Source organism: Pseudophryne corroboree, chromosome 4, assembly GCF_028390025.1.
Source record: "Pseudophryne corroboree isolate aPseCor3 chromosome 4, aPseCor3.hap2, whole genome shotgun sequence".
Taxonomy (NCBI): Eukaryota; Metazoa; Chordata; class Amphibia; order Anura; family Myobatrachidae; genus Pseudophryne; species Pseudophryne corroboree.
This window is the reverse complement of record NC_086447.1, coordinates 245,292,980-245,319,490: the sequence shown is the minus strand read 5'-3', so window position 1 is coordinate 245,319,490 and position 26,511 is coordinate 245,292,980. Positions and strand designations below refer to the sequence as shown.

The window sequence follows — 26,511 nt, the reverse complement described above, 5'->3', positions numbered from 1 at the left end:
CGAACCTTTTATGTAAGGAGTTGACACTGTCGGTTAATACCTTCCACATATCCATCCACTCAGGTGTCGGCCCCGCAGGGGGCGACATCACACTTATCGGCACCTGCTCCACCTCCACGTAAGCGTCCTAATCAAACATGTCGACACAGCCATACCGACACACCGCACACACACACAGGGAATGCTCTGACTGAGGACAGGACCCCACAAAGTCCTTTGGGGAGACAGAGAGAGGAGTATGCCAGCACACACCAGAGCGCTATATAATAGAGGGATATACACTATACACAAAGTGAATTTTCCCCCAGTAGCTGCTTATGGGGTATATGCAATTGCGGTCGAATTCCCGAAATTGTCGAATTTCTGGTCATTTTCGACCAAAAAAAAAAATCGCCTATGCAATTCAGTGCTTTCCGACCAAAAAACGGACTTTCAAAATTCGACTTTTTGAAATTCGAATTTTTGCAAATTCGACTTTTCTGCAATGATACAAGTGCTGCAATTCGACCAAAGCATATTCAATTCAAGTTTGGAAATTCGACAGCAGTGCTTTTAGACAGCAAATTCGTCATTTTCAATCCGCCACACTTTGGAGGGTGAAAACAAATAAAAAAATTTTAAACATGTTTTTTTTTTTTTTTTTTTTTGGGGGGAATAGCAGATCTATTTATATTAGAAGGGATTAGGTACTTTTTTTTTATTTTTGGAGGCACAAATATTATTTATATATTTTTTAAAATATTATTTTTTATTTTTTTATTTTTTTTTTATGCTGGAACGGTGAAATCATAAAAAAAAATGGCGTGGGGTCCCCCCTCCAAAGCATAACCAGCCTCGGGCTCTTCGAGCTGGTCCTGGTTCTAAAAATGCGGGGAAAAAATTGACAGGGGATCCCCCGTATTTTTAAAACCAGCACCGGGCTCTGCGCCTGGTGCTGGTGCCAAAAATACGGGGGACAAAAAGAGTAGGGGTCCCCCGTATTTTTAACACCAGCATCGGGCTCCACTAGCTGGACAGATAATGCCACAGCCGGGGGTCACTTTTATGCCGTGCCCTGCGGCCGTGGCATTAAATATCCAACTAGTCACCCCTGGCCGGGGTACCCTGGGGGAGTGGGGACCCCTTCAATCAAGGGGTCCCCCCCCCAGCCACCCAAGGGCCAGGGGTGAAGCCCGAGGCTGTCCCCCCCCATCCAATGGGCTGCGGATGGGGGGGCTGATAGCCTTTTGTGATAATAAAAAGATATTGTTTTTTCCAGTAGTACTACAAGTCCCAGCAAGCCTCCCCCGCAAGCTGGTACTTGGAGAACCACAAGTACCAGCATGCGGGAGAAAAACGGGCCCGCTGGTACCTGTAGTACTACTGGGAAAAAAATACCCAAATAAAAACAGGACACACACACCGTCGACAGTAAAACTTTATTTCATACGTCGACACACACATACTTACCTATGTTCACACGCCGACATCGGTCCTCTTCTCCATGTAGAATCCACGGATACCTGAAAAGAAAAGATCAATATACTCACCCCAGCCATGGTCCAGAGATAAATCCACGTACTTGGCAAAAAAACAAACCGAACACCCGCTCCATGCCGGACTGAAAGGGGTCCCATGCTGACACATGGGACACCTTTCCACGAATGAGACCTGTCAGTGACAGCTGTCACAGAAAGGTCTCTAAGCCAATCAGGAAGCGCAACTTCGTTGCGCTCACCTGATTAGCTGTGCGCTGTCTGTACTGTGACAGCACATCGCAAAGCCGCTCCATTACTTTCAATGGTGGGAACTTAGCGGCTAGCGGTAAGGTCACCCGCCGGTCAGCGGCTGACCGGCGGGTGACCCCACCGCTAGCCGCTAAGTTCCCACCATTGAAAGTAATGGAGCGGCTTTGCGATGTGCTGTCACAGTACAGACAGCGCACAGCCAATCAGGTGAGCGCCACGGAAGTAGCGCTTCCTGATTGGCTGAAGGGACGTCAGTGACAGGAGTCACGTGATGTCCCGGCATTCGGGAGAAAGGGGTCTGATGTGAAAACATTGGACCCCTTTCTAGTCCGGTATGGAGCGGGTTTTTGCGTGTTTTTTTTTTTAAACAAGTACGTGGATTTTACTCTCTGGACGTGGATTTATCTCTGGACGCTGGAAGGTGAGTATAATTTTTTCACAGGTACCCTCGGATCGTCGGAGACCGTGGCAGTCGGCGTGTCAACATAGGTAAGTATGTGTGTGTCGGTAGTGTGTAATAAAGTTTTACTATCAAGGTGTGTGTGTCCTGTTTTTATTTGGGTATTTTTTTCCCAGTAGTACTACAGGTACCAGCGGGCCCGTTTTTCTCCCGCATACTGGTACTTGTGGTTCTCCAAGTACCAGCTTGCGGGGGAGGCTTGCTGGGACTTGTAGTACTGCTGGAAAAAACAATATCTTTTTATTATCACAAAAGGCTATCAGCCCCCCCATCCGCAGCCCATTGGATGGGGGGGGACAGCCTCGGGCTTCACCCCTGGCCCTTGGGTGGCTGGGGGGGGGACCCCTTGATTGAAGGGGTCCCCACTCCCCCAGGGTACCCCGGCCAGGGGTGACTAGTTGGATATTTAATGCCACGGCCGCAGGGCACGGCATAAAAGTGACCCCCGGCTGTGGCATTATCTGTCCAGCTAGTGGAGCCCGATGCTGGTGTTAAAAATACGGGGGACCCCTACTCTTTTTGTCCCCCGTATTTTTGGCACCAGCACCAGGCGCAGAGCCCGATGCTGGTTTTAAAAATACGGGGGATCCCTGGCCAATTTTTCCCCTGCATTTTTAGAACCAGGACCAGCTCGATGAGCCCGAGGCTGGTTATGCTTTGGAGGGGGGACCCCACGCCATTTTTTTTTCGGGTTTTTCACGTTTTTTTACCGTTTTTTAAAATCGCGGCAAAATCCGCCAAATCGGCCGATTTTCGCCCGCGACTCTGGCGAATCCGTTTTTCATTGAATATGGTGAATTCCGGAAGCCACCTTCCGGGATTCACCTGTCGAATTGAGTCGAATTAAAAAACGGTGAAAATTGCCGCGAATTCGACCGCAATTGCATATACCCCTATATGACAAGAAAACCAGGGGAATTTTTGGGATGTTTGAAATGTGCGCAGGGCAGCTTTAACAAAGTATAAATTGTCTAATGGGATGCCACCACACCCCACTTATATCACAATTTGCGCCTAAATTTATGTGCCCCCCCTCTCTTTTACCCTTTTCTGTAGTGTATACTGCAGGGGAGAGCCTGGGGAGCGTCCTTCCAGCGGAGCTGTGAAGAGAAAATGGCGCTGGCTGTGCTGAGGAAGATAGCCCCGCCCCTTCAGCGGCGGGCTTCTCCCGCTTTTTTAATGAAAATTATGGCGGGGGATTAGGCACATATACAGTTTAGAACTGTATTATGTGCAGTTTGCCATCTAAGGTATACTAATTGCAGCCCAGGGCGCCCCCCCCCCAGCGCCCTGCACCCACCAGTGACCGGAGCGTGTGGTGTGCTGTGGGAGCAATGGCGCACAGCTGCAGTGCTGTGCGCTACCTTATTGAAGACCGGAGTCTTCAGCCGCCGATTTTCTCCGGTATCTTCCGTCTTCTGGCTCTGCAAGGGGGACGGCGGCGCGGCTCCGGTAACGGACGATCGAGGTCGGGCCCTGTGTTCGATCCCTCTGGAGCTAATGGTGTCCAGTAGCCTTAGAAGCACAAGCTAGCTGCAAGCAGGTAGGTTTGCTTCTCTCCCCTAAGTCCCACGTAGCAGTGAGTCTGTTGCCAGCAGATCTCACTGAAAATAAAAAACCTAACAAATACTTTCTTTATAGTGAACTCAGGAGAGCCCACTAAGTGCATCCAGCTCTGGCCGGGCACAGATTCTAACTGAGGTCTGGAGGAGGGGCATAGAGGGAGGAGCCAGTGCACACCAGATGTAGTACCTAATCTTTCTTTAAAGAGTGCTCAGTCTCCTGCGGAGCCCGTCTATTCCCCATGGTCCTTACGGAGTACCCAGCATCCACTAGGACGTCAGAGAAATTATCTTTATAGTTAAGTATCAGTACAAACATAGCCTCTCAATCTCCTAATTCTAAATCACCATTTTTATCCATTCCTGATCCCCAGCCACAAATTCAGGCCACTGTACATATTCTAACAATCATTAATTATTCTCCTTACAACTACAAGGTGACGTAGATTTCTCACATAGCGGGGAGATTTATCCATGTTACAGGTTGTGTTTGAAACTAGCCGATTGGTTGGTACTTTATCTCTTTCAAAGCTTTGATACATCTCCCCATAACATTTATACAAGTAAACTATGCTTAAGGTAACATTTAAGGAATCAATCTTTACCAGGAGAAACATCTTAGATACCCATCATGTAAATATTGGATAACTCCTTAAACAGAAAAAAAAAAAAAAGTGTTGACAAAAGGTGAAAACTTAAATGTATATTCCGTAGAGGTTAATCTATCGTCAGAGGTGTGTTCACCCATCTCCCAACCCATCATCAGTATATACGGACGCAATTTACTTTACCTACAACATCTGCATAAACAACCAAGATACTTGATTTGATGAGCACATCCACACCTCAAATGCATTTGCTGGAAAGTGGACCCTTTTGCTCACCTATTATCTCAGAGTTTTGGCACTCTTCTGTTATACCCGCTGGTCTTTCCTGCTCTTAATACAGAGGTATACAAGTTTTCATGTACATTGCACATGCCATGGATATTGCACATTATGTAAATTGACTTTCACAAAGTATAAAAATAGTATACATTTAATAAGCAGACTATTTCCTAGCTATTCATTCATAACAGAAGCACTTAAAACACGACTATATAGCAAGAAAATAATGTTGATGACTTACAGACTCTCTCATAGATTCGAGAGCTTAGTGTCACAAGTGCAGATTCAAACGCTGCTATCCTGAATGAAGCGTGGCTGGAATGACTGTGCAGCCAAGGTAACGAAATCAGTCCACATAATTCCACAAGTATTTGGTCAGGTAAAAGGCTTTTCACTAGAAATGGAAAAGAATAGGATATATAGCATTCGTATGTATTTAATTATATCACGGACTTATGTTTTACTAGAAGCAGTAGAAGTTTTTTATTATTTCTTTGGGGAATCACCGAGGTGTTTATAATACTACATATAAAGCTGACAAAGTCCAGTACCTGTAAAATATATGCTTCTAACCATTTAAGTCTGTAGGCAAAATTATTTTCTTTCATTGTATCTTGTTTATTGAATTTGTAATAAAAGTTTAGCACTATTTTCACACTTTTTAAAATCTGAGGAAAACATATGATCCAAATATCTAACATGGACTGCCTTCGTCTGTCAACGGAAGAGAATGTATTCATACAAGGCTCAGGTTTCTTCTTTGATAAGGGTGGGCAATCTGCCTGCTGACTACACTATGTATTGTTTAGGTTTCATTTTCATATCACGTATCATCTGGGACTTGTAATAAATACCATCTGAAGAAAAAAACAAACAGTGAAGAGCCAACATTTCAAGATCTGAATATCCTTTCAAAACTTAAATTTCTTTTATAGCAAATTTTATAGCTGGATTTGGTACGCGCATTGGTTTGAATTGTTTTTATTCCTGTCAGTTGTATTTTTCTGTTATCCCTACTGGGGGCTTTAGCATACACACATGGACACACCATGAAATTCATCTGACTGTACATACAGAATGCTTGAAAATCTGTTTGTTTTTTTGTGTGGGACCTTTCCTATTCACTTTGGAGTGTGCAAATACATCCAACCCTGAGTCTCTAGGTAGTCTCTTCTCATAAGTAATGAAAGGATTTAAAGGTTTTCATACAACCCTTCTAGCAATGTGGTGAGCTGTATAACAGCTTAAAACAGCTACAAGCATGAGGCCATATGAATAAAATCTCCTCTCACCATGTATATAAAGTAAAGCATCAAAAATCTTTACTATCTTTGTCAACACAACATCCATAAGCTCATTCCGGTATCCTGAATTAAGAAGCTTCCTACAAATCTTCAGAACTCTCACAATTTCTTCTAAGCCAACCCAGGAGACCTTGGGTTTCATATCGGAGAACTGGGAGCTTGTAGATTCGTGCAGCTCGGAAGACTTCTGATCCATACTGTGACAACAAAAACACTAACAATAAGTAGGCAATTAAATTACATGCTATGGTTGCAATGTGCTGTTCTGGACAGCAGATGGCGGTCAGCAACATCACTACTATTTACTCTCACCCCATGGATATGCACAAGAAAACTAGCGGTTGAAAGTACCATATCTGGCAGATATGTGGAGGCACATCACCTGTATTTGAATTGAACCCTAAGAATGAAGCTTACCATAATAGATGATATTGCGATCTTTATATAGTCAAGAATAATTGGCAGGCTACATTAAAAAAACAAATGTGAACTTTTCCTCCAGTACTGAAAACCATACTGAATTTTAACGGCCACTTACTGATAGAAACAGGAGCATATAAAATGGAAAAAATATCAGATTTTTGTGCACTTGTCCATTTCTGAAGCCATCATGATTATAACACCTTTCACAAAGCTGATTCAATCCGAGTTATTGAGGGGTTAACAAAACTTGCGCCTCAGTCCGAAAGGACCTCATAAAAAAAAAAAAAAAAACAGGTGCAGTGACCTGGCATTTCAGCTAGGTAAGGACCTGGGTTCAAAATGACAAGGACCCGGGTTACGGGGCAGTGTGAAAGGGTTCCCATTCAAACCCCATGGAGAGCTGGCACACCGGTGCTTGGGGATGATGTCATCTTCAAGCACCGGCAGTGGAGTTAACACTGCATCCGTGTGCAGTGCAAACACCGCCAACCCGAGAATAACACGGGTCCGTACCATAGTGTAAACGTGGACTATCCCAGGTCTGACCAGGCTTGGAACCATGTTACAAATCCCAGGTCAGACCTGGGTTTTTGTCTGAAGGGACCACTATAGCCAAGACTTCAGTACTGCTGCATCTATGAATACTCTGTCATTTTGAAGGGTTTACTTAATTTTTTCAACCAGCTGCCATGATTGTGGATTTCTAAGAATAAAAAATAGAACAAGCTAGAGACCAAGTGACATAAAACAAAGCTTAATGTATGAGCATGTCATACTGTTTTTCTCTTTTAAATGGGTGAATACAAAAAGCAGTAATACATTTCACATATGCAAATAAATAAGCAATTCTATTTTAGAATTTACATACATGACAGTAATTTGATTCAATGCTTCACTAATTGCTATTTCTCTGACGTCCTAGTGGATGCTGGGGACTCCGTAAGGACCATGGGGAATAGACGGCTCCGCAGGAGACTGGGCATATCTAAAGAAAGCTTTAGGACTATCTGGTGTGCACTGGCTCCTCCCCCTATGACCCTCCTCCAAGCCCCAGTTAGATTTCTGTGCCCGGCTGAGCTGGATGCACACTAGGGGCTCTCCTGAGCTCCTAGAAGAAAGTATAGTTTAGGTTTTTTATTTTACAGTGAGACCTGCTGGCAACAGGCTCACTGCAACGAGGGACTAAGGGGAGAAGAAGCGAACCTACCTAAGTGGTGGTAGCTTGGGCTTCTTAGGCTACTGGACACCATTAGCTCCAGAGGGATCGAACACAGGACCCGACCTCGTCGTCCGTTCCCGGAGCCGCGCCGCCGTCCCCCTTACAGAGCCAGAAACAAGAAGGTGGTCCGGAAAATCGGCGGCTGAAGACTTCTGTCTTCTCCAAGGTAGCGCACAGCACTGCAGCTGTGCGCCATTGCTCCTCATGCACACCACACACTGCGGTCACTGATGGGTGAAGGCGCTGGGGGGGGGGCGCCCTGAGCAGCAATAATAACACCTTGGCTGACAAAACTAACACCATATATAGCCCCAGAGGCTATATAGGTGTATATTAACCCCTGCCAGAAACGATAAAATAGCGGGAGAAAGCCCGCCGAAAAAGGGGCGGAGCCATCTCCCTCAGCACACTGGCGCCATTTTCCCTCACAGCTCTGCTGGAGGGATCGCTCCCTGGCTCTCCCCTGCAGTCCTGCACTACAGAAAAGGGTTAAAAAGAGAGGGGGGGCACAAATTAGGCGCTATATATATATATATTATGCAGCTATAAGGGAAAACACTCTCTATAGTTGATATCCCTGTGATATATAGCGCTCTGGTGTGTGCTGGCATACTCTCCCTCTGTCTCCCCAAAGGGCTTTGTGGGGTCCTGTCCTCTGTCAGAGCATTCCCTGTGTGTGTGCTGTGTGTCGGTACTGCTGTGTCAACATGTATGATGAGGATAATGATGTGGAAGCGGAGCAAATGCCTGTGAATGGGATGTCACCCCCCTGCGGGGTCGACACCGGTGTGGATGGACTTATGGAAGGAATTACGTGACAGTGTCAACTCCTTACATAAAAGGTTTGACGACATAGGACAGCCGGCTGCTCAGCTTGTGCCTGTCCAAGCGTCTCACATGTCATCAGGGGCTCTAAAACGCCCGCTACCTCAGATGGCAGACACAGATGTTGACACGGATACCGACTCCAGTGTCGACGACGATGAGACTAGTGTACCTTCCAATAGGGCCACCCGTTACATGATTGAGGCAATGAAAAATGTATTACACATTTCTGATAATACCCCAGATACCACAAAAAATAAGAATTTACTCACCGGTAATTCTGTTTCTCGTAGTCCGTAGTGGATGCTGGGAACTCCGTAAGGACCATGGGGAATAGCGGGCTCCGAAGGAGGCTGGGCACTCTAGAAAGATCTTAGACTACCTGGTGTGCACTGGCTCCTCCCACTATGACCCTCCTCCAAGCCTCAGTTAGGTACTGTGCCCGGACGAGCGTACACAATAAGGAAGGATTTTGAATCCCGGGTAAGACTCATACCAGCCACACCAATCACACCGTACAACTCGTGATATGAAACACAGTTAACAGTATGAAACAATAGAGCCTCTCAACAGATGGCTCAACAATAACCCGATTTAGTTAACAATAACTATGTACAAGTATTGCAGATAAACCGCACTTGGGATGGGCGCCCAGCATCCACTACGGACTACGAGAAACAGAATTACCGGTGAGTAAATTCTTATTTTCTCTAACGTCCTAGTGGATGCTGGGAACTCCGTAAGGACCATGGGGATTATACCAAAGCTCCCAAACGGGCGGGAGAGTGCGGATGACTCTGCAGCACTGAATGAGAGAACTCCAGGTCCTCCTCAGCCAGGGTATCAAATTTGTAGAATTTTGCAAACGTGTTTGCCCCTGACCAAGTAGCTGCTCGGCAAAGTTGTAAAGCCGAGACCTCTCGGGCAGCCGCCCAAGATGAGCCCACCTTCCTTGTGGAATGGGCATTGACAGATTTTGGCTGTGGCAGGCCTGCCACAGTATGTGCAAGCTGAATTGTACTACAAATCCAACGAGCAATAGTCTGCTTAGAAGCACCCAGCTTGTTAGGTGCATATAGGATAAACAGCGAGTCAGATTTTCTGACTCTAGCCGTTCTGGAAACATATATTTTCAGTGCCCTGACAACGTCTAGCAACTTGGAGTCCTCCAAGTCCCTAGTAGCCTAGGCACCACAATAGGCTGGTTCAGGTGAAACGCTGACACCACCTTTGGGAGAAACTGGGGACGAGTCCTCAATTCTGCCCTATCCATATGGAAAATCAAATAAGGGCTTTTACAAGACAAAGCCGCCAACTTTGATACTCGCCTGGCAGAAGCCAAGGCCAATAACATAACCACCTTGCACGTGAGATATTTCAGATCCACGGTTTTTAGTGGTTCAAACCAATGTGATTTTAAGAAACTCAACACCACGTTGAGATCCCAAGGTGCCACAGGAGGCACAAACGGGGGCTGACTCTGCAGCACTCCTTTTATAAATGTCTGAACTTCAGGTACTGAAGCTAGTTCTTTTTGAAAGAAAATCGACAGAGCCGAGATCTGTACCTTAATGGAACCCAATTTAAGGCCCATAGTCACTCCTGCTTGCAGGAAATGCAGAAATCGACCTAGTTGAAATTCCTCTGTTGGGGCCCTTTTGGCCTCACACCATGCAACATATTTTCGCCATATGCGGTGATAATGAGTTGCTGTAACCTCTTTCCTGGCTTTAGTAAGCGTAGGAATGACTTCCTCCGGAATGCCCTTTTTCTTCAGGATCCGGCGTTCAACCGCCATGCCGACAAACGCAGCCGCGGTAAGTCTTGGAACAGACAGGGCCCCTGCTGCCGCAGGTCCTGTCTGAGTGGCAGAGGCCATGGGTCCTCTGATATAAATTCTTGAAGTTCTGGGTACCTAGCTCTTCTTGGCCATCCACGAGTATCGTTCTAACTCCTCGCCTTCTTATTATTCTCAGTACCTTTGGTATGAGAGGCAGAGGGGAGAACACATAAACCGACTGGTACACCCACGGTGTTACCAGAGCGTCCATAGCTATCGCCTGAGGGTCCCTTGACCCGGTGCAATATCTTTTATAGCTTTTTGTTGAGGCGGGACGCCATCATGTCCACCTGTGGCCTTTCCCAGTGGTGTACAATCCTATTGGAAGACTTCTGGAGGAAGTCCCCATTCTCCCGGGTGGAGGTCGTGTCTGTTGAGAAGATCTGCTTCCCAGTTGTCCACTCCGGGAATGAACACTGCTGACAGTGCTAACACATGATTTTCCGCCTATCGGAGAATCCTTTTGGCTTCTGCCATCGCCATCCTGCTTCTTGTGCCGCCCTGTTGGTTTACATGGGCGACTGCCGTGATGTTGTCTGATTGGATCAGTACCGGCTGGTTTTGAAGCAGAGGCCTTGCCGGCCTCAGGGCATTGTAAATGGCCCTCAGGTCCAGAATATTTATGTGTAGGGAAATAACCTGACTTGACCAAAGTCCCTGGAAATTTCTTCCCTGTGTGACTGCCTCCCAGCCTCAAAGGCTGGAATCCATGGTCACTAGGACCTAGTCCTGTATGCCGAACCTGCGGCCCTCTTGAAGATGGGCACTCTGCAGCCACCACAGTAGAGATACCCTGGTCCTTGGAGACAGGGTTATCAGCCTATGCATCGGAAGATGCGATCCGGACCACTTGTCCAACAGTTCCCTCTGAAAAGTTCTTGTATGGAACCTGCCTAATGGGATTGCTTCGTAGGAAGCTACCATTTTTCCCAGGACTCGCGTGCAATGATGCACCGCTACCTATTTTGGCTTCAGGAGGTCTCTGACTAGAGATGACAACTCCTTGGCTTTCTCCTCCGGGAGAAACACTATTTCTGGTTTATGTCCAGAACCATCCCCAGGAACAGTAGACGTGTCATAGGAACCAGCTGTGACTTTGGACTGTTTAGAATCCAACCATGCTGTTGTAGCACTTTCCAAAATAGTGCTACCCCGACTACCAACTGCTCCTTGGACCTCGACCTTATAACGAGATTGTCCAAGTACGGGATAATTACAACTCCCTTTTTTGAAGGAGTATCAACATTTCGGCCATTACCTTGATAAAACACCCTCGGTGCCATGTACAGTCCAAACGGCAGTGTCTGGACTTGGTAATGGTAATCCTGTACCACAAATCTGAGGTACTCCTGGTGAGGATGGTAAATGGGGACATGCAGGTAAGCATCCTTGATGTCCCAGGATACCATGTAATCCCCCTCGTCCAGGCTTGGAATAACCGCCCTGAGCGATTCCATCTTGAACTTGAATTTTTGTGTTCAAGGATTTTAAATATAAAATGGGTCACACCGAACCATGCGGTTTCGGTACCCCAACCCGTGTGGAATAGTAACCCCGTCCTTGTTGAAGTAGGGGCACCTTGAGTATTACCTGCTGGGAATACCGCTTATTAATTGCCTCTAGCACAGCCTCCCTGCCTGAGGGAGTTGTCAGCAAGGCATATTTTAGGAAACGGCTGGGGGGAGACATCTCGAATTCCAGCTTGTACCCATGAAATACTACTTGAAAGAAACAGGGATCCACCTGTGAGCGAGCCCACTAATTGCTGAAATGTTTGAGACGGCCCCCCACCGTACCTGGCTACACCTGTGGAGCACCCGCGTCATGGTGTGGCCTCACAGGAGGCGGGGGAAGAATCTTGATTCTGGGAACAGGCTGACTGGTGCAGCTTTTTTCCCTCTACCCTTGTCTCTGTACAGAAAGGAAGCGCCATTTGACCCGCTTGCTTTTCTGAAGCCGAAAGGACTGTACCTTTGTCTGTGAGGAAACATGAGGTAAAATTATTTCTTCCCAGCAGTTGCTGTGGATACGAGGTCCCAGAGACCATCCCCAAATAATTCCTCACCCTTATAAGGCTCTCTATGCGCTTTTTAAGTCAGCATCACCTGTCCAGTGACAGGTCTCTAATACCCTCCTGACAGAATGGACATTACATTTATTTTGGATGCCAGCCGGCAAAATATCCCTCTGTGCATCCCCCATATATAAGACGAAGTCTTTAATATGTTTTTATGTTTGCCAACTAGTATCCCTGTTTGACAGGGTCACCGACCACGCTGCAGCAGCACTATCTGCAGGTCTCAGTCTAGTACCTGAGTGTGTAAATACAGACTTCAGGATAGCCTCCTGTTTTTTATCAACAGGTACCTATTAAAGTGGCCGTATCCCAAGACGGCAGTGCCACCTTTTTTGACAAACGTGTGAGCGCCTTATCCACCCTAGGGGATATCTCCCAGCGTAACTTATCCACCTGGCGGGAAAGGGTACGCCATCAGTAACTTTTTATAAATTACCAGTTTCTTAACGGGGGAACCCACGCTTTCACACACTTCATTTATTCATCTGATGGGGGAACAAAACACTGCCTGTTTTTTCTCCCCAAACCTAAAACCCATTTTTAGAGGTGCTTGGGTTAAAGTCAGAAATGTATAACACATTTTTTATTGCCGGGATCACGTCACGGATGTTCCTAGTGGATTGTGTATATGTCTCCACCTTGTCGACACTGGAGTCAGACTCCGTGTCGACATCTGTGTCTGCCATCTGAGAGAGCGGGCGTTTTTGAGCCCCTGATGGCCTTTGAGACGCCTGGGCAGGCGCGGGCTGCGAAGCCGGCTGTCCCACAGCTGTTACGTCATCCACCCTTTTATGTAAGGAGTTGACACTGTCGGTTAATACCTTTCACCTATCCATCCACTCTGGTGTCGGCCCCACAGGGGGCGACATCACATATATCGGCCTCTGTTCTGTCACCATATAAGCCTCCTCATTCAACATGTCGACACAGCCGGACCGACACACCGCAGACACACAGGGAATGCTCTAAACGAGGACAGGACCCACAAAAGCCCTTTGGGGGGACAGAGTAAGAGTATGCCAGCACACACCAGAGCGCTATATATATACAGGGACTAACTGAGTTATGTCCCTAATAGCTTTTATATAATATACTGTATACAGTGCCAATTTTAATGCCCCCCCTCTCTTTTCCCTCTTTACTGTAGAATTGCAGGGAAGAGCCAGGGAGCTTCCCTCCAGCCGAGCTGTGAGGGAAAAATGGCGCCAGTGTGCTGAGGAGATAGGCTCCGCCCCTTTTTCGCGGCCTATTCTCCCGTTTTTTATGGAATTCTGGCAGGGGTATTTACCTCATATATAGCCCCTGGGGCCATATATTGAGGTATTTTAGCCAGCCAAGGTGTTTTTATTGCTGCCTCAGGGCGCCCCCCCCAGCGCCCTGCACCCTCAGTGACCGGAGTGTGAAGTGTGTGAGAGGAGCAATGGCGCACAGCTGCAGTGCTGTGCGCTACCTTGGTGAAGACAGAGTCTTCATGCCGCCGATTTTCCGGACCATCTTCTTGCTTCTGGCTCTGTAAGGGGGACGGCGGCGCGGCTCCGGGACCGAACATCAAGGCTGGGCCTGCGGTCGATCCCTCTGGAGCTAATGGTGTCCAGTAGCCTAAGAAGCCCAATCCGGCTGCAAGCAGGCGAGTTCGCTTCTTCTCCCCTTAGTCCCTCGCTGCAGTGAGCCTGTTGCCAGCAGGTCTCACTGAAAATAACAAATTCTAAGACTATAACTTTCTAAGAGCTCAGGAGAGCCCCTAGTGTGCATCCAACCTCGGCCGGGCACGAAATCTAACTAAGGCTTGGAGGAGGGTCATAGTGGGAGGAGCCAGTGCACACCAGGTAGTCTAAGATCTTTCTAGAGTGCCCAGCCTCCTTCGGAGCCCGCTATTCCCCATGGTCCTTACGGAGTTCCCAGCATCCACTAGGACGTTAGAGAAAAGGGTATTATGTTGGTGACAGAAAACTACCAGTAGTTTTCCTGCATCTGAGAAATTGATATGAGGTGTGTGAGGAAGCGTGGACTTCCCCCGATAAGAAATTGATAATTTCTAAAGCAGCGTACCCTTTTCCGCCAGAGGATAGGTCACGCTGGGAAATAACCCCTAGGGTAGATAAAGCGGTTACACGCTTATTAAAAAAGGTGGCACTACTATCACGGATACGGCCGCCCTGAGGGACCTGCTGATAGAAAGCAGAAAACTACCCTTAAAGCTATATACACACACACGGGCATTATATTGAGACCTGCTATTGCCTCGGCATGGATGTGCAGTGCGGCAGCTGCGTGGTCAGATTCCCTGTCGGATAATAGTTATACTATAGATAGGGACAATATTTTGCTGAAAATAGAGCATATAAAAGACGCTGTCTTATACATGCGTGATGCACAGAGGGATATTTGCCGACTGGCATCACTAATAAGCGCTATGTAAAACCATTGCCGCCAGACGGGGGTTATGGACTCGGCAATGGTCGGGCGATGCCGATTTAAAACGGCACATGGAAGTTTGCCCTAGAAGGGGGTGGAACTGTTTGGGGATGGTCTTTCAGACCTTGTTTCCACAGCTACGGCTGGGAAATCAAAACTTTTGCCACAAGCTACCCCACAGCAAAAGTAAGCACTGTGTTATCAGGTACAATCCCTTCGGCCCCAGAAAAGTAGAGAGCTAGAGGCTCATCTTTTCTGCCAAGAGGAAAAGGTAGAGGGAAAAAGCTGCAGCACACAGCTAGTTCCCGGGAGCAGAAGTCCTCCCCTGCGTCCGGTAAGTCCACAGCATGACGCTGGGGCTGCTCAGACGGACCCGGGTACGGTGGGGGCCCGTCTCAGAAATTTCAGCGCACAGTGGGCTCTCTCACAGGTGGATCCCTGGGTTCTTCAAACAGTATCTCAGAGGTACAGGCTGGAATTCGAGACGTCTCCCCCCCGCCGTTTCCTAAAATCTGCCTTACCGGCAACTCCCTCTGCCAGGGAGGCAGTGTTGGTGGCAATCCAAAAAACTGTATTCACAGCAAGTGATTATCAAGGTACCCCTCCTTCAACAGGAAAAGGGTTACTTTTCCACAATGTTTGTGGTACCGAAACCGGACGGTTCGGTGAGACCCATCTTAAATATAAAAAATCCTTGAACACATATAACAAAAGATTCAAGTGCAAGATGGAATCGCTCAGGGCGATTATTGCGAACCTGGACGAGGGGGATTACAGGGTCTCTCTGGACATCAAGGATACTTACCTGCTTGTCCCCATTTACCCTCCTCACCAGGAGTACGTCAAGGTTGTGGTACAGGACTGTCTCTATCAGTTCCAGACGCTGCCGTTTGGATTATCCACGGCACTGAGGGTCTTTACCAGGGTAATGACCGAAATGATGATACTCCTTCGCAAGAAGGGAGTTTTAATTATCCCGTACTTGGACGATCTCCTGATAAAGGCGAGGTCCAAGGAACAGTTGGTAAGGGGGTAGCACTTTCTCGGGAAGTGCTGCAACAGCAGGACTGGATTCTCAATTCTAAAGTCACAGCTGGTCCCGACGACACGTCTTCTGTTCCTGGGAATGATTCTGGAAACAGACCAGAAAAAAGTGTTTCTTCCAATGGAAAAAGCAGAGGAGTTGTCATCTCTAGTCAGAAACCTCCTAAGACCGGGACAGGTGTCGGTACATCAATGCACACGAGTCCTGGGAAAAAATGGTAGCTTCGTACGAAGCAATTCCATTAGGAAAGTTCCACGCAAGGATTTTCCAGTGGGACCTGTTGGACAAATGGTCCGGGTCCCATCTCCAGATACAGCAGCGGATAACCCGGTCGGCAAGAACCAGGGTGTCGCTGCGGTGGTGGCTGCAGAGGGCTCATCTACTAGAGGGCCGCAGATTCGGAATACAGGACTGGGTCCTGGTGACCACGGATGCCAGCCTTCGGGGCTGGGGTGCAGTCACACAGGGAATAAAATTCCAAGGACTATGGTCCAAACAGGAGTTTTCACTTAACATAAATTTTCTGGAGATAAGAGCCATTTACAAGGCCCTAAGCAAAACAAGGCCCCTGCTTCACCAGCCGTACTGTTCCAATCAGACAACATCACGGCGCTCGCCCATGTAAACAGGCAGGGCGGCACAAGAAGCAGGAGGGCAATGGCAGAAGCCACAAGGATTCCCCGTTGGGCGGAAAATCATGTGGAAGCACTGGCAGCAGTGTTCATTCCGGGAGTGGACAACTGGGACGCAGACTTCCGCAGCAGACTCCACCCGGGAGAATAGGGACTTCATCCAGAAGTCTTCCAAATGCTAGTAAACCGTTGGGAAAGACCACAGGTGGACATGATGGCGTCCCGCCTCAATAAAAAAGATATTGCGCCAGGTCAAGGGAATTTCAGGCGATCGCTGTGGACGCTCTAGTGACACCGCGGGTGTACCAGTCGGTTTATGTGTTCCCTCCTCTCCCTCTCATACCCAAGGTACTGAGGATAATAAGAAAAAGAGGAGTAAGAACTATACTCATTGTTTCGGATTGGCCAAGAAGGGCTTGGTACCCGGAACTTCAAGAGATGATCTCAGAGGACCCATGGCCTCTGCCACTCAGACAGGATCTGCTGCAGCAGGGGCCCTGTCTGTTCAAAGACTTACCGCGGCTGCGTTGACGGCATGGTGGTTGAACACCGGATCCTGAGTGAAAAAGGCATTCCGGAGGTAGTCATTCTTATCCTGATCAAAGCCAGGAAGGATGTCAGCCTGAAGTTCAGACGTTGTAAGGGAGTGCTGCATATTCAGCCCCTTCTTTGTGCCCCAGTGGCACCTTGGGATCTCAATGTGGTTTTGGAGTTCCTGGAATCACATTGGTTTGAGCCACTTAAAACCGTGGATTGAAATATCTCACATGAAAAGTGGTCATGTGTTGGCTCTGGCTTCGGCCAGGCATGTGTCAGAATTGCCGGCTTTGTCATAAAAAAGCCCTTACCTGACTTTCCATATGGATAGGGCAGAGTTGAGGACTCGTCCTCACTTTCTCCCGAAGGTGGTATCAGGTTTTCACTTGTACCAACCTATTATTGATGCCTGCGGCTACTAGGGACCTGGAGGATTCCAAGTTACTGGACGTAGTCAGGGCCCTGAAAAATTATATTTCCAGGACGGCTGGAGTCAGGAAAACTGACTCGCTGTTTATCCTAGATGCACCCAACAAGTTGGGTGCTCCTGCTTCTAAGCAGACTATAGCGCGCTGGATTTGTAGCACTATTCAGCTTGCGCATTCTGCGGTGGGACTACCGCAGCCTAAATCTCTAAAAGCCCATTCCACAAGGAAGGTGGGCTCATCTTGGGCGGCTGCCCGAGGGGTCTCGGCTTTACGACTTGGCCGAGCTGCTACTTGGTCAGGGGCAAACACGTTTGCAAAATTTTATGAATTTGATACCCTGGCTGAGGAGGACCTGGAGTTCTCTCATTCGGTGCTGCAGAGTCATCCGCACTCTCCCGCCCGTTTGGGAGCTTTGGTATAATCCCCATGGTCCTTACGGAGTCCCCAGCATCCACTAGGACGTCAGAGAAAATAAGATTTTACTCACCGGTAAATCTATTTCTCGTAGTCCGTAGTGGATGCTGGGCGCCCATCCCAAGTGCGGATTGTCTGCAATACTTGTAAATAGTTATTGTTACACGAATCGGGTTGTTATTGCGAACCATCTATTCAGAGGTTCCATTGTTATCATACTGTTAACCGGGGTTCCTATCACGAGTTATATGGTGTGATTGGTGTGGCTGGTATGAGTCTTACCCGGGATTCAAAATCCTTCCTTATTGTGTCAGCTCTTCCGGGCACAGTGTCCTAACTGAGGCTTGGAGGAGGGTCATAGGGGGAGGAGCCAGTGCACACCAGATAGTCCTAAAGCTTTCTTTAGATGTGCCCAGTCTCCTGCGGAGCCGTCTATTCCCCATGGTCCTTACGGAGTCCCCAGCATCCACTACGGACTACGAGAAAATAAGAATTTACTTACCGATAATTCTATTTCTCGTAGTCCGTAGTGGATGCTGGGGACTCCGTCAGGACCATGGGGAATAGCGGGCTCCGCAGGAGACAGGGCACATCTAAAAAAGCTTTTTAGGTCACATGGTGTGTACTGGCTCCTCCCCCCATGACCCTCCTCCAAGCCTCAGTTAGGTACTGTGCCCGGACGAGCGTACACAATAAGGAAGGATCTTGAATCCCGGGTAAGACTCATACCAGCCACACCAATCACACCGTACAACTTGTGATCTGAACCCAGTTAACAGTATGATAACAAAACGAAGTAGCCTCCGAAAAGATGGCTCACAACAATAGTAATAACCCGATTTTTGTAACAATAACTATGTACAAGCATTGCAGACAATCCGCACTTGGGATGGGCGCCCAGCATCCACTACGGACTACGAGAAATAGAATTATCGGTAAGTAAATTCTTATTTTCTCTAACGTCCTAGTGGATGCTGGGGACTCCGTCAGGACCATGGGGATTATACCAAAGCTCCCAAACGGGCGGGAGAGTGCGGATGACTCTGCAGCACCGAATGAGAGAACTCCAGGTCCTCCTTAGCCAGAGTATCAAAATTTGTAAAATTTTACAAACGTGTTCTCCCCTGACCACGTAGCTGCTCGGCAAAGTTGTAATGCCGATACTCCTCGGGCAGCCGCCCAGGATGAGCCCACCTTCCTTGTGGAATGGGCATCTACATATTTCGTCTGTGGCAGGCCTGCCACAGAATGTGCAAGCTGAATTGTACTACAAATCCAGCGTGCAAGAGACTGCTTAGAAGCATGAGCACCCAGCTTGTTGGGTGTATACAGTATAAACAGCAAGTCAGACTTTCTGACTCCAGCCGTCCTAACTATATATATATATATATATATATATATATATTTAGGGCCCTGACCACGTCTAGTAACTTGGAGTCCTCCAAGTCCCTAGTAGCCGCAGGCACCACAAGAGGTTGTTTCAGGTGAAAACGCTGACACCCCTTTATGAAGAAACTGGAGACGAGTCCCAGTTCTGTCCTGTTCAAATGGAAAATTTTAATATGGGCTTTTGTAAGACAAAGCCGCCCATTCTGACAATCGCCTGGCCGAGGCCAGGGCTAACAACATGGTCACTTCCCATGTGAGATATTTGTCAACAGCATGGTCACTTTCCATGTGAGATATTTCAAATCCACAGATTTGAGCGGTTCAAACCAATATGATTTTAAGAAATCCCAACACTATGTTGAGATCTCACGGTGCCCCTAGGGGCACAAAAAAGCTGTATATGCAATACATCCTTTACAATCTGGACTTCAGGAACTGAAGTCAATTCTTTCTGGAAGAAAATCTACAGGGCCGAAATTTAAATGTTAATGAACCCCAATTTGAGGTCCAAAACACTCCTGTTTTCAGGAAGTGTAGAAATCGACCTAGTTGAATTTCCGTCGTGGAGCCTTCCTGGCCTCACCCACGCAACATATTTTCACCACATGTGGTGATGACGTTGTGCGGTCACCTCCTTCCTGGCTTTGACCAGGGTAGGTATGACCTCTTATGGAATGCCTTTTCCCCTCAGGATCCGGCATTCAACCGCCATGCCGTCAAACGCAGCCGCGGTAAGTCTTGGAATAGACATGGTACTTGCTGAATCAAGTCCCTTCTTAGCTCCCCAGGCCCTTAGTCCTCTGTGAGCATTTCTTGAAGTTCCGGGTACCAAGTCCCTCTTGGCCAATCCGGAGCCACTAGTATAGTTCATACTCCTCTATGTCTTATAATTCTCAATACCCTGGTTATGAGAAACAGAGGAGGGAACACATACACAGACTGGTACACCCACGGTGTTACCAGAACATCCACAGCTATCGCCTGAAGGTCTCATGACCTGGCGGAATACCTGTCCCGTTTTTTGTTCGGGCGGGACGCCATCATGTCCACCTTTGGTCTTTGCCAACGGTCCACAATCATGTTGAAAAACGTCCCTATGAAGTTTCCACTCTCCCGGGTGGAGGTCATGCCTGCTGAGGAAGTCTGCTTCCCAGTCGTCCACTCCCGGAAAGAACACTGCTGACAGTGCTATCACATGATTTTCCGCCTAGCGAAAAATCCTTGCAGTTTTCACTGCCCTCCTGCTTCTTGTGCCGCCCTTCTGTTTACGTGGGCGACTGCCGTGATGTTATCCCACTGGATCAATACCGGCTGACCTTGAAGCAGAGGTCTAGCTAAGTTTAGAGCATTATAAATTTGCTCTAAGCTTATTTATGCGGAGAGAATTCTCCAGACTTAATCACACTTCCCTGGAAATTTTTTCCTTGTGTGACTGTTCCCCAGCCTCTCAGGCTGGCCTCCGTGGTCACCGGCATCCAATCCTGAATGCCGAATCTGCGGCCCTCTAGAAGATGAGCACTCTGTAATCACCACAGGAGAGACACCCTTTTCCTTGGATATAGGGTTATCCGCTGATGCATCTGAGGATGCGATCCGGACCATTTGTCCAGCAGATCCCACTGAAGAGTTCTTGCGGGAAATCTGCCGAATGGAATTGCTTCGTAATAAGCCACCATTTTTACCAGGACTCTTGTGCAATGATGCACTGACACTTTTCCTGGTTTTAGGAGGATCCCGATTAGCTCGGATAACTCCCTGGTTTTCTCCACTGGGAGAAACACGTTTTTCTGGACTGTGTCCAGAATCTTCCCTAGGAACAGTAGACGTGTCGTCGGAAAAAGCTGCGATTTTGGAATATTTAGAATCCACTCGTGCTGTCGTAGAACTACTTAAGATAGTGCTACTCCGACCTCCAACTGTTCTCTGGACCTTGCCCTTATCAGGAAAGCGTCCATGTTTCTTTTAAGAAAAATCATCATTCCGGCCATTACCTTGGTAAAGACCCGGGGCGCCGTGGACAATCCAAACGGCAGCGTCTGAACTGATAGTGACAGTTCTGTACCAGGAACCTGAAGTACCCTTGGTGAGAAGGGCAAATTTGGACCTGTAGGTAAACGTCCCTGATATCCAGTGACATCATATCGTCCCCTTCTTCCTGGTTCGCTATCACTGCTCCGAGTGACTCCATCTTGATTTGAACGCTTGTATGTAAGTGTTCAAATATTTCAGATCTCACCGAGCCGGTTGGCTTCAGTACCACAATATAGTGTGGAATACTACCCCCTTCCTTGTTGTAAGAAGGGTACTTTGATTATCACCTGCTGGGAATACAGCCTGTGAATTGTGTGAGGGGGAGACGTCTCGAATTTCCAATGTACACCTGGGATATTACATGTAGGATCCCGGAGTTCCCTTGCGAGTGTTGCTGAAACTCTTGAGATGACCCCCTACCGCACCTGAGTCCGCTTGTACGGCCCCAGCGTTATGCTGCGGACTTGGCAGAAGCCGTGAGGAGCTTCTGTTCCTGGGAATGAGCTGCTTGCTGCAGTCTTCTTCCCTTTCCTCTCCCCCTGGGCAGATATGACTGGCCTTCGCCCGCCTGCCCGTATGGGGACGAAAGGACTGAGACTGAAAAGACTGTGTCCTTTTCTGCCAATATGTGACTCGGGGTAACAAAAGGTGGATTTTTCAGCTGTTGCCATGGCCACCAGGTCCAATGGACCGCCCCTTTATACGGCAATACTTCCATATGCCGTCTGGAATCTGCCTCACCTGACCACTGTCGTGTCTTCGTCTGGCAGATATGTACATCACATTTACTCTTGATGCCAGAATGCAAATATGCCTCTGCGCATCACACATATATAGAAATGCATCCTTAAAATGCTCTATAGACAATAAAATCCTGTCCCTGTCAAGGGTATCAAAATTTTCAGTCAGGAAATCCGACCAAGCCCCCTCAGCGCTGCACATCCAGGCTGAGGCGATTGCTGGTCGTAGTATAACACCAGTATGTGTGTATATACTGTTATGATAATTTCCAGCTTCCTATCAGCTGGCTCCTTGAGGGCGGCCGTATCTGGAAACGGTAACGCCATGTTTTTTATAAGCGTGTGAGCGCCTTGTCCACCCTAAGGTGTGTTTTCCAACTCGTCCTTACTACTGGCGGGAAAAAGGGTATACCGCCCATAACTTTCTGTCGGGGGAACCCCACGTATCATCACACACTTCATTTAATTTATCTGATTCAGGCAAAACTACAAGTAGTTTATTCCCACCCTACAAAATACCCTTATTTGTGGTACTTGTGGTATCAGAAATACGTAACACCTCCTTCATTGCCCTTAACATGTAACTTGTGGCCCTAAAGGAAAACTACGTTTGTTTCTTCACCGTCGACACTGGGGTCAGTGTCCGTGTCAGTGTCTGTCGACCGACTGAGGTAAATGGGCGTTTTTACAAGCCCCTGACGGTGTCTGAGACGCCTGGACCGATACTAATTTGTCCGCCGGCTGTCTCATGTCGTCAACCAGCTTGCAGCGTGTTGACATTATCACGTAATTCCATAAGTAAGCCATCCATTCTGGTGTCGACTCCCTAGAGAGTGACATCACCATTACAGGCAATTTTCTCCGTCTCCTCACCAACATTTTCCTCATACATGTCGACACACACGTACCGACCTACAGCACACACATACAGGGAATGCTCTGATAGAGGACAGGACCCACTAGCCCTTTGGGGAGACAGAGGGAGAGTTTGCCAGCACACACCAAAAGCGCCATAATGTATATAACAACCCTAGAAGGTGTTGTTTCTATATATGGGCTCTTAATATATAATTATATCGCCAATTTATGCCCCCCTTCTCTTTAACCCTGTTTCTGTAGTGCAGGGGAGAGTGGGAGCCTTCCTCACCAGCGGAGCTGGTCAGGAAAATGGCGCTGAGTGCTGAGGAGAATAAGCTCCGCCCCTTTCACGGCGGGCTTTTCTCCCGGTTATTAGGAAAACTGGCCTGGGTTAAATACATACATATAGCCTTAATGGCTATATGTGATGTATTTATTTGCCTCTAAGGTAATCTATATTGTTGCCCAGGGCGCCCCCAGCAGCGCCCTGCACCCTCCGTGACCGAGATCAGTGAGCCGTGTAGCAACAATGGCGCACAGCTGCAGTGCTGTGCGCTACCTTCATGAAGACTGAGGAGTCTTCTGCCGCCTGTTTCCGGACCTCCGTTCTGCCGTTCTTCAGCGTCTGTAAGGGGGATCGGCGGCGCGGCTCCGGGACGAACCCCAGGCTGACCTGTGTTCCGACTCCCTCTGGAGCTCAGTGTCCAGTGGCCTAAAACTTCAATCCTCCTGCACGCAGGTGAGTTGCAAGTCTCTCCCCTAAGTCCCTCGTTGCAGTGATCCTGTCGCCAGCAGGAATCACTGATTAGAAACCTAAAAAAAACTTTTCTAAACAGCTCTTTAAGAGAGCCACCTAGATTGCACCCTCTCGGACGGGCACAAAAACCTAACTGAGGCTTGGAGGAGGGTCATGGGGGGAGGAGCCAGTACACACCATGTGACCTAAAAAGCTTTTTTAGATGTGCCCTGTCTCCTGCGGAGCCCGCTATTCCCCATGGTCCTGACGGAGTCCCCAGCATCCACTAGGACGTTAGAGAAATAGATTTACCGGTGAGTAAAATCTTATTTTTAGATAATTATCCCAATGTGGATAATTTTAGGATCCTCTAAGGGCAGGGTATTTGTTTTTGGTGAGAAGAGATACTCTTTATAGACAAATATATATATAACAATTCATGTTTAAGTAAAAATATTTCTGGTAAATAATAAGGCATCTAATCAAAGCTTGCTGTCTATAGAACAGTTTACACCCAAACGACATCTAAAAATTGCATACTAAAAAAAAAAATCCATATTATACCCTGTGGAATGACATATACAATGTACTTACAGAATGGAATTATTTGAGGAAATGTGAGCTGTGCAAAGAGCAGCCACATAGAGTGTCACTACAACGCCCTCCAAAGTAAAAATGACAGTGTCTTCCGCTAAGTCTTCTCCTTCCAGTATGTGCAACAGGGACAAGAACTGCCTGTTTATCGCCCCCCACAGCGCAATCTTAGACTTCATATCCACCGGAAGGCTCCTGTTATTGGAAAGGATACATGGCATAGGATTATTAAACTAAAATGTATTAACGGTGAAAGAAAAAGAAATGTTTTTATTTTACTTTTTTCACTTAAAATATCCCATCCAAACAAAAACCAGATACCCTGTTATCACCTCACTTTCATGTAGGAATTGTAATCAAGGGAAAGACCACTAAAAACATGTAGACAGTTGACATTTCAACACATCGCTTTCCATCTACCAATAAATGGTACTTAACCTATATAATAAAAGGCTAACGCTGCTCCTCACCTCTGTGGGGAGAAATCAAGAGTTTTACGCGCTGGCGGCCACTACATGGCGCCCGACGGAGCAATTCAAGTGTTGCTCCATTCGGGTGCGCACAGCCATCGGCGCTGACTTTACTGTTATGTTGTTCAGGCATTTTGACGGGCTGGTAACTAGTCACAGATAAACCAGAATGATGTGATAATTACACTGCAGACGATGCTGGTTTCCTTTGTGATTTTGCAGTTAAACTTAAGCGGGGTCGCTTCTCCCGAGTCTCATCACTGCTGCTCCCTCCACCTTCAGACTCTGTACTTGATAATGGTGCTGTGATCTGCTGCAGCTGCTGCTGGATAAACTGCAAAGCTTCTTTTCTCAGAGCTGCATACAGTGGGGGTACCAGGTACTGCAGAAACAGAAAATTGTTCGGGAATGAAACTCTAGGAGACTGAAACACATTCTGGCCATATAACTTTAGTGGACGTAACATCTTCAGGATATGCACATTTATACTTGACTTAGTTATTAACAAGTCTTACCATTTGTTGGCTGTGAACGCCAAGGATGTTGGTAAAAGCTTTACAGATACAGCAAACATGGCCGTTGCGAACCTCCTTAGCAGATTCATAGCCTGGAGGCACAACAGTTAGAAAGTACTGCACTATATAACAAAGTGCTTCTCTCAGGGTGTCAGACTGAACATCCTTCAAGATCTCCCCTTCAAACATAAGTGCAAGTTTATTCAGTAACATGTTAAGGTAGACAGGTTCAATGCTTATGTGAGACTCCTGCTGCAGAGGGAATAAAACTTTCACCAAGTTTAATAACGGAGTTTCGTACAGCGATTGTTCTTCCAAATCCATCTCTGTTATATACGATAGCATTCCAAAAAACATGGTGAAGAAAAAGTGTGCAGGCTGTTCTGGTGGTCCTCCTAAACGGATGAGCTCTTTTAAAAAATGAAGAGCCAGAATCTTAAGCTGTGGCCCTCCATAGTCTAGCATAGAACACCCAATTCCCCAGAGCACAAGGTTCTGTCTTTGGAAAAAAAATGCAGAAATATCATGATCATTGTCAGTCAAGACCATTAACAAAGTGGTTTCTAGAGGTTCCACTTGTTGCATGTTCGCCAGCTGAACAGGAGCGGATCTTAGATTCAGCTGGCTTTCCAACGCATTGCATAAAAACCTGCGTACAGTGACCGGCCATTCCGTAGGTTGTTTCACATTTCCTTCATGCAAATTAATAAGATCCTCAAAGAGATGTAGTAAATCATTTGTAAGGACACCAAACAGAGTTGGGCTTTTATTCTTGAAGAGGAAAAGCAGGGAATGGATGACTCGAGCTATTTTTTTATGTAAAGGTTGGCAGCTGGGGGTGGCAGCAATGCGTAATAGCCTTGTGATGATCCAGTTGCTAAACTCTGATAGAAGGAAAAATAGAAATCAATATTTTGGCATGAAACAACACAATGTACAGAAATGCAGGAACAACCTCAAATGATCCATTACTAGGTTATTAGTACAGAGTTGAGGTCAAAGTGATCATTTCATTTAATTATTAAAGGGTCAGACTAGATGGGCCAAGTGGTTCTTATCCGCCGTCAAATTCTAGGTTTTTATATTATTAGCACAGGAAAGTGGTTTTTGGATTATTTTTGAAAAATCTTCCTACAGTATGTTTAATTTTGCAGCTTGGTTAAATATGTTTTTACTGACTTATTTATTGAAGAAACAAGTACAAAATGAGCAGTAAACAAGATACAAAACGGTGACATTTCTTCTCATGTCTAAACATTATTATTTGGTATGGGGGAGTAGTTGGGAGCAATGAAAGATTACATTTAAATAACTTTCACTAGACTCTTGGAAACAGCAGATTTAGGGATCTATTCATGAAAAAGTGAAAAATGTGGAGGAGAA

At 47.1% G+C, this 26,511-nt stretch overlaps 1 protein-coding gene across 2 annotated transcripts in view; it reads right to left on the bottom strand.

Annotated features, from left to right (window-relative positions):
• Positions 1-26,511, bottom strand: part of ATR (ATR serine/threonine kinase) — a 449,883-nt gene that overhangs the window by 336,745 nt on the left and 86,627 nt on the right. For both annotated transcript variants that reach the window (XM_063915996.1, XM_063915997.1), the window contains exons 4-8: positions 25,129-26,012; positions 24,799-24,995; positions 24,144-24,338; positions 5,929-6,137; positions 4,878-5,030 (exon numbers count right to left, since the gene is read on the bottom strand). In XM_063915996.1, the coding sequence (XP_063772066.1) occupies positions 4,878-5,030; positions 5,929-6,137; positions 24,144-24,338; positions 24,799-24,995; positions 25,129-26,012 (1,638 nt within the window). The remainder of the gene's footprint in view (positions 1-4,877; positions 5,031-5,928; positions 6,138-24,143; positions 24,339-24,798; positions 24,996-25,128; positions 26,013-26,511) is intronic.